Below are 12,565 nucleotides of genomic sequence, written 5' to 3' on the forward strand. Positions count from 1 at the left end.
AGAAGGTCACTGGTTCAAACCCCACCACTGCCAGGTTGGCACTGTTGGGCCCCTGAGAAAGGCCCTTGCTTTGGATAAAAGTGCCTGCTTGGTTCCTTAAATAGGCCACTGTTGTGGCTTAGCGGTTTAGGTACTGGACAAGTAATCCAAAGGTTGCAGGTTCAAACCCCACTAGTGTCATTGCAGTGATGAGAATGGTAAAGGTAAATGTACTGGACTGCTGATCAGAAGGTCACTGGTTCAAGCCCCACTACTGACTAATTGCTGTATACTGTCACAGTACATAATGTAAATGTAAATATCCACCACCCCAATATCATCTGGTATGTCGGGGTCCTGTGAGGATCTCTCGATTAACATATAGGGAACAACGTGTACAGAGCAAGAGATGGGCTACAGTCTGTAATTGTATACCCACAACGTCCATCTTACAAATGGTTAATAAAATTCATTCTACGTATAGTTAGCAGTGCTGCTAAATTATCATCCACAGGTGGAAAAGGGATACGAGTGAAGTGGGATCGGATCATGGAGGGCTTGAAAGACGGCGAGGCATCGTCCCCCTCCTGGAATACGATTGTGACGATGTCGTTCCCGATGTGTCTCTTCCTCTCCACCTGCAGTCCAGAAACAAAACACAGCAATGAGGGGTTTAAATGTAAAGCACAGAATGCAGGATTATGACTGGTGGAGCGGTCTGGGTCCTTTCTTTGTGAAGTTTGCATGTTCTCCTTGTGTCTGTAGAACTTGTGTCTACATGCAGTCAGGTTAATTGTGAATACAAAATTGCTCTTAGGTGTAAGTGTGTTTGTGTGTGTCTACCCTGTGATGAGTGTGGCTCCCTGTCCAGGGTGTTTCTGTGTGCCTTGTTCCCACTGACAGCTGGGATAGGCTTCAGCACCCCTCGCATCCCTCATTAAGATAAGCGGCTTAGAAAATGAGTGAGTGAGTGAGTAAGTGGGTTCTCCGGTTTCCTTCCACCTTCCAAAAACATGCAGGACATGCAGAAGGTGGATTGGCAACTCTATAATAAGCCTGGGTGTGAGTGAGTGAGCGAGCGAGCGTGTGGTATATGCCTAGTGTTTCCAGTCAGCCCAAGAGCGACCGTTACTCTTATCAGTAATTAATCGACTAAATGGAGTCCAGAATTATGTGGACACCTCCTAATCATGAAGTTCATGACAATTTAGTATCTCCAATTCACCTCACTTGCATCTTTGGACTGTGGGAGGAAACCGGAGCTTCCGGAGGAAACCCACATGAACACGGGGAGAACATGCAAACTCAGAGAGGACCCCGAACGCTCCATCTGGGAATCAAACCCACAGAACCTTCTTGCTGTGAGGTGACGGTGCTACCCGCCGAGCCACCGTGCCGTCCCAACAGGTATATAAGGTCTTGCTATTGGTTTAGGGAAGGTCTTGCCTGTTCTAGCATGAACAGAAAAGTGGCCTTCTGTCTGACAGCCCTGACGTCAACTCCACTGAGCGTTCATTCATCGCCTGTTGTAGCGTTCAACAAGTATTGGGGCAAGTACAACCGGTTGTAAAAGTAATAAACGGATGGAACGAATGAATACAGGCATTATTGGTGAACGCGGGGTGACCGTAGGAGTTCGAGTAGCGCTTAGCGCCGGCGAGCTAAAGGCCTTGAGGGAATGAAGGTGCTTTGTAAACCGTGCGTGCTTCCACTAGCAGCTCGAGTGCTTCACTGAACCTGACATCTGACATACAGTAAAAGGATGAGAGAAATGCATTCAGGAAAAAGCTGGAGCTGATAACCAGCCTAAATAACGTGTCTACTTAGAGCCCTGACCTTTTAAACACACACTCAATGTTTCCTAGTGACACCTGACCCACTGTGACCCTGAACCAAGTACAGTGGAAACAATAAATAAATAGCATTTTAAATACCAGGTTCTACAGAACACAAGTGATCGATCACACAATTCAGCGAATGATGGAATATATGGCCAAAAGTATGTGAACACCGGACCATGAGCTTGCTGGACATCACGTTCCAAAACCAAGGGCACTGACCCCTTTACCGGCTAGAACAACCATCAAATAAAAGACTTAAATGGTGTGTGCGTACCTGTGTGTGAATGAATGTATACATGGGTAAGCATAACTGTGTGTCAGAATGTAAGTGTGTGTTAGTGTATGTGAGTTTATGTATGTGTTAGAGTGTGCGCTGGTTAGTGTGTGTGTGTATACGTGTGTGTATATATGTGAGTAATTATGTGTCACAGTGTAAGTGTGTGTATGTGTGCATTTGAGTATATGAGTGCATATGTACGTGTGTGAGTGAGTTTGAGTGTTAGTTTATGCTTATGAGTGTTAGTATGTGTGCGTACCTGTGTGTGTATTAATGTATATATGGGTAAGCATAACTGTGTGTCAGAATCTAAGTGTGTGTTAGTGTATGTATATGCGTGTGTGTGAGTTTATGTATGTGTTAGAGTGTGCGTTGGTTAGTGTGTGTGTGTGTGTGTATGTTAGTTTGTGTATGACTGTTTATATGTCTGTGACCAAGACAGCAAGTCTTTGTGATGTATCAAGAGCCACGGTATCCAGGGTAATGTCAGCATACCACCAAGAAGGACAAACCACATCCAACAGGATTAACTGTGGACGCAAGAGGAAGCTGTCTGAAAGGGATGTTCGGGTGCTAACCCGGATTGTATCCAAAAAACATAAAACCACGGCTGCCCAAATCACGGCAGAATTAAATGTGCACCTCAACTCTCCTGTTTCCACCAGAACTGTCCGTCGGGAGCTCCACAGGGTCAATATACACGGCCGGGCTGCTATAGCCAAACCTTTGGTCACTCGTGCCAATGCCAAACGTCGGTTTCAATGGTGCAAGGAGCGCAAATCTTGGGCTGTGGACAATGTGAACCATGTATTGTTCTCTGATGAGTCCACCTTTACTGTTTTCCCCACATCCGGGAGAGTTACGGTGTGGAGAAGCCCCAAAGAAGCGTACCACCCAGACTGTTGCATGCCCAGAGTGAAGCATGGGGGTGGATCAGTGATGGTTTGGGCTGCCATATCATGGCATTCCCTTGGCCCAATACTTGTGCTAGATGGGCGCGTCACTGCCAAGGACTACCGAACCATTCTGGAGGACCATGTGCATCCAATGGCGGTGCCGTGTATCAGGATGACAATGCACCAATACACACAGCAAGACTGGTGAAAGATTGGTTTGATGAACATGAAAGTGAAGTTGAACATCTCCCATGGCCTGCACAGTCACCAGATCTAAATATTATTGAGCCACTTTGGGGTGTTTTGGAGAAGCGAGTCAGGAAACGTTTTCCTCCACCAGCATCACGTAGTGACCTGGCCACTATCCTGCAAGAAGAATGGCTTAAAATTCCTCTGACCACTGTGCAGGACTTGTATATGTCATTTCAAAGACGAATTGACGCTGTATTGGCCGCAAAAGGAGGCCCTACACCATACTAATACATTATTGTGGTCTAAAACCAGGTGTTTCAGTTATTTTGTCCAACCCCTGTATATGTGTGTGTGTGAGTTTATGTTTGTGTGTTAGTGTGCGTACGTTAGTGTGTGTGTATATGTGTGTGAGTATGTGATACAGTGTGTGTGTGTGTGTGTGTGTGTGTATTTTGTGTCACAGTATGTATAAATGTTTGTGTGTACAGTGCCTTGCAAAAGTATTCAGCCCCCTTGAACTTTTCAACCTTTTGCCACATTTCAGGCTTCAAACATAACGATATGAAATTGTAATTTTTTGTGAAGAATCAACAACAAGTGGGACACAATCGTGAAGTGGAACGAAATTTATTGGATATTTTAAACTTTTTTTAGAAATAAAAAACTAAAAAGTGGGGCGTGCAATATTATTCAGCCCCCTTGCGTTAATACTTTGTAGCGCCACCTTTTGCTGCGATTACAGCTGCAAGTCGCTTGGGGTATGTCTCTATCAGTTTTGCACATCGAGAGACTGAAATTTTTGCCCATTCTTCCTTGCAAAACAGCTCGAGCTCAGTGAGGTTGGATGGAGAGCGTTTGTGAACAGCAGTTTTCAGCTCTTTCCACAGATTCTCGATGGGATTCAGGTCTGGACTTTGACTTGGCCATTCTAACACCTGGATACGTTTATTTGTGAACCATTCCATTGTAGATTTTGCTTTATGTTTTGGATCATTGTCTTGTTGGAAGATAAATCTCCGTCCCAGTCTCAGGTCTTTTGCAGACTGCAACAGGTTTTCTTCCAGAATGGTCCTGTATTTGGCTCCATCCATCTTCCCATCAATTTTAACCATCTTCCCTGTCCCTGCTGAAGAAAAGCAGGCCCAAACCATGATGCTGCCACCACCATGTTTGACAGTGGGGATGGTGTGTTCAGGGTGATGAGCTGTGTTGCTTTTACGCCAAACATAACGTTTTGCATTGTGGCCAAAAAGTTCGATTTTGGTTTCATCTGACCAGAGCACCTTCTTCCACATGTTTGGTGTGTCTCCCAGGTGACTTTTTATAGATATCTTTGAGAAATGGCTTTCTTCTTGCCACTCTTCCATAAAGGCCAGATTTGTGCAGTGTACGACTGATTGTGTCCTATGGACAGAGTCTCCCACCTCAGCTGTAGATCTCTGCAGTTCATTCAGAGTGATCATGGGCCTCTTGGCTGCATCTCTGATCAGTCTTCTCCTTGTTTGAGCTGACAGTTTAGAGGGACGGCCGGGTCTTGGTAGATTTGCAGTGGTCTGATACTCCTTCCATTTCAATATGATCGCTTGCACAGTGCTCCTTGAGATGTTTAAAGCTTGGGAAATCTTTTTGTATCCAAATCCGGCTTTAAACTTCTCCACAACAGTATCTCGGACCTGCCTGGTGTGTTCCTTGGTCTTCATGATGCTCTCTGCGCTTTAAACAGAACTCTGAGACTGTCACAGAGCAGGTGCATTTATACGGAGACTTGATTACACACAGGTGGATTCTATTTATCACCATCAGTCATTTAGGTCAACATTGGATCATTCAGAGATCCTCACTGAACTTCTGGAGTGAGTTTGCTGCACTGAAAGTAAAGGGGCTGAATAATATTGCACGCCCCACTTTTTAGTTTTTTATTTCTAAAAAAAGTTTAAAATATCCAATAAATTTCGTTCTACTTCACGATTGTGTCCCACTTGTTGTTGATTCTTCACAAAAAATTACAATTTCATATCGTTATGTTTGAAGCCTGAAATGTGGCAAAAGGTTGAAAAGTTCAAGGGGGCTGAATACTTTTGCAAGGCACTGTATGTATGTATGTATGTATGTGTGTGTATGTATTTTGTGTCACAGTCTGTATGGTTTTCATTTTAATGTATTATTTTATCAGGCTCATGGTCACAGTGGGTGCCCTAGATCACTGGGCACAATGCAATAACACAGCACAAACAGGATGCCAACCTTGGCCACCCCCCACCTTCCCCAGACATCGGGTCTAGAATGTAGACACAAACGACCATACCCATCCAGTAGATGGATTAGCTTGTGTTTTCTTTGTGTTGCCTTTAGGTTGTGAGGGAATGAATCTGGTGCTCTGTAATGAATCACAGCAACCAGAAGCTACAGAAGTGGCCACGGATCATATAATCCGAATGAATCACATGAAAATGGAATCGATTCAGGTGTCTTCAGTGAATCAGATGTCAGTGAGACGGAAGAAGAGCGACGGCGCTGTTATTTCACCTTCCAGCCACCAGGTGGGGGTCGTGATATGAGTTTGAGCACATGTACCGGTTCTAATGTTTGGTGTTTGACTTTATAAGCATAAAAACGCGGTTCTGGACTTGTTTAATACACCTGCAGCACTAAGAACCTGTGAGTTGAAGCAATGGGTGAGTCGGAATATAGTTTTTATCCTGTTGCTGTGTTTGCACAAAGCATTTTTGTGACTCAAACATCCAAACTTCACAGTTCATGCTGCTGATGTGTTTTGTCCTCTGATTCTGATGCTTACACCTGATTGTTTGCACAATTGTTCCCTGTTATACTGGACAGTGCTTGATAATAACATTTGCATAACTGCACAACACACGCACATATGGTTTCATTTGAATACACTACAGTTTGTGTTTATTTATAGCAGGTTATACGTGTAACAGGTGTATATTTGCATGTTATTTGTATGAACAATGCATTATCTATGTTGACACATCTTTCCTTCCTGTAGTCTGGTCTAATTTGGTTTAGTTTTAATATTGTGTCCTCGTTGGGTATTTATATTGCTCTTTGTATGGCATTGTATTTATGGTACGTATGCTGTTTACTGTAACCTGGTTTTATCTGAATGGGTTGCTTATCAACTATACTGGTCTCTTTTAAGGCCTTATAGTCCGAATTCTGTGCTTTAGGTGGCACTTGTCCAACTGTATTCTCAACCCAAATGCCAGCAGTTGCTCCTACAGGAGTCCAGAAAGGCCATCATGACTCGATGTTGCGTCCCCTCCAGCTTCCCTTAGCTAAATTTTATCAAGGGACCAGCACTTATTTGGAAGTTGTCCAGCACTGATAACTACAGTTAGTTCTTTTGGGTCAGTCCCTATTCAAAGTAAAAATGAATGCGCGTATACAGGTGATGTTCAGGAGGGTTTTTTTTAAGTGACCCACATTTTGTCCATGATTTTTACCGCAGCCCTAACACAAACGATGCATCAAAACGAAATATACATAATATAAAATGATGACGATCTGGTTCCACTGTGGTTTACAAGATGAGACGTACATGCACAAGTTCATTTCGTGTTCATGCGCCTGTTAAAATGTGTTTATTTAATTATTATTATAATGAAGCATCGGATGCTCCCTCGTCATTCAGTCAGAATATCGCTCAGTATAAGGCACCTCAGTAGGCAGCATTTTAAGGCATCTAAGAATTAAGATGGCCTTCTTTTCGGGAGCGCGTAGGATGACGTACAATGCCGTCTACGTAGAGAGATCACTAGGTTTTCAGGCAGACCTAATATTGAGCCACATTGAAGAAACTTAGTCTAGTGACCTCAAGCAAACATTCGCTTGTGGTAATTGTTCAAACTGCTCAATTCTGACAGTATACTTGTTTTCTGTGGTCCTTGCTGAATTGATAATACGTGTTCCAGATTTGTACTCTATTTTGCAGACACTTTTATTCAAAGTGACTTAGCTGTGACGATATACAGTCTAAGCAAATGAGGTTTAAGGGCCTTGCTCAAGGATTCAACAGTGGCAACCTGGCAGTGGCCGAATTGGCAACCTTTTGATTACTAGTCCAGTACCTTAGCTCCTAAGCTGCATTTGTGCTGTTTGTGGTTATTATAAAAGAGGAAGGGCAAACTGATAAAAAAAAAAGTATGATTAGAACAATAGGTGTGGAAATGCCAGTATGTTCTCACCAAAAGTCTTTTTGTTTATAATACAACTTCCCTGAATATACTTCAGTAAACCACTGATGTGGAGATTTTAGCTAAACACTTCCACTAATAGGTCCTCAAATGAATTATATCAGCATGTAAGTGATTGTCCTGGGTGTGAACTTTGCAAACGTCCATTCAGCATTTAGCACTCAGCACGATCTTGGACCTCATAAGTCCTCTCATGAGTGCCTGACCTTATTTGTCCCAATATGCACACTCCAAGATCATGTGGCAAGTGATAGCTCAGTGGTTAAGGTACCGGACTAGTAAACAGAAGGTTGCCGGTTCAAGCCCCGCCACCACCAAGTTGCCCTGAGCAAGAACCTTAACCATCGTGTTCCGCTCACTGTGTAAGTCGCTTTGGATAAAAGCGTCTGCTAAATGCTGAAAATGTAAATGTGGAAAGCCTTTCCAAAAGAGTAAAGGCAGCCAGCCATTGCCTCAAAAAAAGACTGTGATGGTGCCCATGGTTTTGGAATGGAGTGTCCAACATGCTCATTGTAAGGTGTTGGGATACGTTTGGCAACGTGGTGTATTTAAAGTTGGTGTTCCACCAGTGGGTGCAGTAGGTCAGAGGTGCAATTGTATGTACACCGATCAGCCATAACATTAAAACCACCTCCTTGTTTCTACGCTCACTGTCCATTTTATCAGCTCCACTTACCATATAGAAGCACTTTGTAGTTCTACAATTACTGACTGTAGTCCATCTGTTTCTCTACATACTTTTTAACCTGCTTTCACCCTGCAGGACCACTGCAGAGCAGGTATTATTAAGGTGGTGGATCATTCTCAGCACTGCAGTGACCCTGACATGGTGGTGGTGTGTTAGTGTGTGTTGTGCTGGTATCACTGGATGAGACTCAGCAACGCTGCTGGAGTTTTTAAACACCATGTCCACTCACTGTCTACTCGATTAGACACTCCTACCTAGTTGGTCCACCCTGTAGATACTCATACCAGCACAACACACACTAACACACCACCATGTCAGTGTCACTGCAGTGCTGAGAATGATCCACCACCTAAATAATACCTGCTCTGTAGTGGTCCTGGAAGAGTCCTGACCATTGAAGAACAGGGTGAAAAGGGGGCTAACAAAGCATGTAGAGACACAGATGGACTACAGTCAGTAATTGTAGAACTACAAAGTGCTCCTATAAGGTAAGTGGAGCTGATAAAATGGACAGTGAGTGTAGAAACAAGGAGGTGGTTTTAATGTTATGGCTGATCAGTGTATGTACGTGTGTCGTCGTGTGCTCTTCCTTACCTGCTGTTTATTCTCCTTTGAGTACGGTAGCATGGTGGATACGTGGAACATAAGCTCATGACCCTGATAAACTGTGTAGATGGAATTTATTCCTGTAGTGTCATCTAGCAAGAGACAGAAGAAGAATTTATTATGGTGTGTAAACAAGTGAACAGTTAATTAATGTGTGTGTGTGTGTTTGTGTGTGTTGGGGGGAGGTTAACAAAACTGTACAAATACATACTTTAACCTCTATCCTTCCAATAAAAAAATACATATATATTGGCAAGCCGGCAGCAATTTTTCACCTCTTGTTTTTACACCGTCAGCACCATCGTAGCCTGTAGGTGTTTGGTTGCCATGGTTTATCCTTCACCATGACAGTACGGTATACTTCACTGGCTAGTATCTACAGAGCGTATAGACAAAAAACAAGCTGACCTAAGTGGGTAGCGCTGCTCACAGCAAGAAGGTCCTGGGTTCGATCCCCAGGTGGGGCAGTCCGGGTCCTTTCTGTGTGGAGTTTGCATGTTCTCCCCGTGTCCACGTGGGTTTCCTCCGGGTGCTCCGGTTTCCTCCCACGGTCCAAAGACGTGCAAGTGAGGTGAATCGGAGATACAAAACTGTCCATGACTGTGTTCGACATAACCTTGTGAACTGATGAATGTTGTGTAATGAGTAACTACCGTTCCTGTCATGAATGTAACCAAAGTGTAAAACATGACGTTAAAATCCTAATAAACGCCGCTCAGGTGGCGCAGCGGTAAAACGCACGCTGTTCACCAGAGCTGAGATCTCACCTGAGCGACCACATGAACAACGATTGGCCTGTTGTTCAGATAAGGGGCGGGCCCAAAAGCAGGATGGGGTCTCTCTCTCTCTCTCGGACTAGTGCGATTACGACCTCTGCCGGCTGGTTGGTGGCGCCTGCACGGAGATGGGAAAGGAGTGCGGCAGGGGGTGTGGCCCTTTGCGCACCGCGCTGTACTGCGCTGTACCGCACTGCGCTCATCAAGTGTATGATGTGTAAGATGTTCGATTGCTGTGCACGTTTCGGAGGGGGCGTGGAGCAGCCTCGTCCTCCCCGATCAGAAGCAGGGACCAGCATTAGTGAGACGATGATTGACAGGTAGAAACTGGATGCGCTAAAGTGGGAGAAAAATGCTAATAAACAAACAAACCACAAGTTTAACTCTGTCCCAATGAGTTCCTTTTCCATCTTTAGTTGGAAGTATTGTCTAGGAACCAAAAAGGGGAGCGATAAACCGCATACTGCTTTGATTAATGCTCAGTTCGTATTGGTAATCGCCACATCGCTTTGCTCCGTCTCCTGTTGCCAGCTATAACTGAAAATGACTGACAGCCGGTTGCTTTGTTGCGTTGCATTGCTGCCGGTCTGAACGTTTGGTTATTAGTTTGCTAGCGCTACCTGTATGTTAACATGCGTGAATGTGTGTAAATGTGGGCTTACTCTTAGTATCCAGGCCTCCTCTGTATCCAGCCCAGCCTTGCAGACAGATGGTGTCACCAAGGAGATTCAAAAACTTATCAAAGTTCTCACTTCCGGTCTCTAGAATCATGTTACAAATTGCACAATATTACCTGTAATGCATGCTGTATCTACACTGATCAGCCATAACATTAAAACCACTTTGTTTCTACACTTACTGTCCATTTGATCAGCTCCACTTACCATATAAAAGCACTTTGTAGTTCTACAATTACTGACTGTAGTCCATCTGTTTCTCTGCATGCTTTGTTACCCCCCTTTCAATGGTCAGGACTCTACAGGACCACTACAGAGCAGGTATTATTTGGGTGGTGGATCCTTCTCAGCACTGCAGTGACACTGACATGGTGGTGGTGTGTTAGTGTGTGTTGTGCTGGTATGAGTGGATCAGACACAGCAATGCACACTGCTGGACTGGGAATAGTCCTCCAGCCTACAGCGCTCCGTGGGCAGCATCCTATGACCACTGATGAAGGTCTAGAAGATGACCAACTCAAACAGCAGCAATAGATGAGCGATCGTCTCTGACTTTACATCTACATAGAGTGGACAGTGAGTGGACACTGTGTTTAAAAACTCCAGCAGCGCTGCTGTGTCTGATCCACTCATACCAACACAACACACACTAACACGCCACCACCATGTCAGTGTCACTGCAGTTCTGAGAATGATCCACCACCTAAATAATACCTGCTCTGTGGTGGTCCTGGGAGAGTCCTGACCATTGAAGAACATATGCAGAGAAGCAGATGGACTACAGTCAGTAATTGTAGAACTACTAAGTGCTCCTATATGGTAAGTGGAGCTGATAAAATGGACAGTGAGTGTAGAAACAAGGTGGTTTTAATGTTATGGCTGATCAGTGTATATATAGGGTGTGTTCGAAAAGCTAGCTCTCTCTCTACATAGACGCATTTTACGTCATCCTGTGCGCGCTCCCGAGAAGGAGGCTGTTCGAAATCCTAGATGCCTTAAAATCCTCACTTCTGAGGCATCTTCATATTTCAATGTTATTTTGGCTCAAGAACGAGTGAGCATCGGAAGCGTCCTTAGTGATCAAGGCAACAGCGTTCATTGCGGATCGGCTCTCACAGAAAAATAAACATGGCTGACGGGTCGGTGAAACGAATGGAGTTATTTTTAAACGTAAATAAAATATTACTGATTTTTAACTTGTATAAACTTGTGCCGAGTGTTTTTATTTGCAAGTTCGAGCTTGTCAGGAAATGTAACCATTATCGGTACATGAAGGGAAATGTTATATTGACGTTAGCGTTAGCGCTGTGCTACCTCAGTTCATTGTTTTTAATGGCAAGATGCTAAATGCTAAACGCGAAACGCGATGGAAGCGCTATCTAAGTAGTGCGTTCGAATAACCTGACTTATAAGTCATTGACTTATTAGAATCCTCTCTACTGAGGCAGCTGCCTATGTAGACAGTAAGACAGCAAGGCAGCTCCCTAGGTTTTCGAACACACCCATAGTGTTATATCTGTAGTCTACTCACCATTACTGAACATTTCATCATCTGTCAGCTGACCATCTTTGGCATAGAGTACTCCAAATTTGAAGTTTACGCTGCCCTGTAGAGATAACGATAGTGAATTGGTTATCATGTGTACATCTAGTTTATTCTTTACTACATATACACCAAAAGTATGTGGACACCACTCCTGATTATCCTTTTTTTTTAAACCCCAGTCATTGGCAAGATGAGTTAAATCGATGACAAAACAAATGATATGCTCGGGTGGCACCGAGTGAACATACTAGCCCACCTGCACCCGTCGGAGCGCCTACACAGACATGATTGGCTAATGTCTAGTGCTGTTGGTTGGGAGGGCCAGAGGGATTCATCATCAGTGCTGAAATTGATACTGATCCCCGTGTGAACCCACCTTGTGCAAATGAAAAGAGGGGGTGCGTGTTAGGTACAGTCCTCCTCAGTCAAGGTAAGGGTCTGTAGCAGTGGAGCTGAGATATACCCAGGGTACTTGGATATGACTATATATTATAAATAAAGTCATAAATAAATATTATGTTTCCAACATTGTGGCGACACGTCTGTGTCCCTGTGTACGGAGCGGGTCCGTAAGCACATGGTTTGACGAGTTTGGCGTGGAATAACTCAGCCCTGACCTCAACTCCCCAGAACACCTTTGGAATGAGATGAAAGCTTGATCGGGAGCCAGGCCTTCTGGTCCAGCACTAGTGCCTGACCTTACAAGTGTCCTTAAACTTGATGAGTCCTCCCAGAAGCATGGACTCCATATTAATGGTTTTGAAATGGAATGCCCAACAAAGTCATGGTTAGGTGTCCACATAGTTTTGGCCATAAATCGTGTATCTCTGAATTACCTCTTGTTCCTCTAGCACCAGCAAGTCCTGTAGA

General features: G+C 44.1%; 1 protein-coding gene across 3 annotated transcripts in view; it reads right to left on the minus strand.

Moving 5' to 3' along the window:
* The window catches only part of garnl3 (GTPase activating Rap/RanGAP domain like 3), a 123,603-nt gene that overhangs the window by 29,359 nt on the left and 81,679 nt on the right, over positions 1-12,565 (minus strand). For all 3 annotated transcript variants that reach the window (XM_062988774.1, XM_062988773.1, XM_062988775.1), the window contains exons 8-12: positions 12,532-12,558; positions 11,681-11,756; positions 10,135-10,233; positions 8,685-8,788; positions 509-617 (exon numbers count right to left, since the gene is read on the minus strand). In XM_062988774.1, the coding sequence (XP_062844844.1) occupies positions 509-617; positions 8,685-8,788; positions 10,135-10,233; positions 11,681-11,756; positions 12,532-12,558 (415 nt within the window). The remainder of the gene's footprint in view (positions 1-508; positions 618-8,684; positions 8,789-10,134; positions 10,234-11,680; positions 11,757-12,531; positions 12,559-12,565) is intronic.

Source organism: Trichomycterus rosablanca, chromosome 26 (genome assembly GCF_030014385.1).
Source record: "Trichomycterus rosablanca isolate fTriRos1 chromosome 26, fTriRos1.hap1, whole genome shotgun sequence".
NCBI classification, from domain to species: Eukaryota; Metazoa; Chordata; class Actinopteri; order Siluriformes; family Trichomycteridae; genus Trichomycterus; species Trichomycterus rosablanca.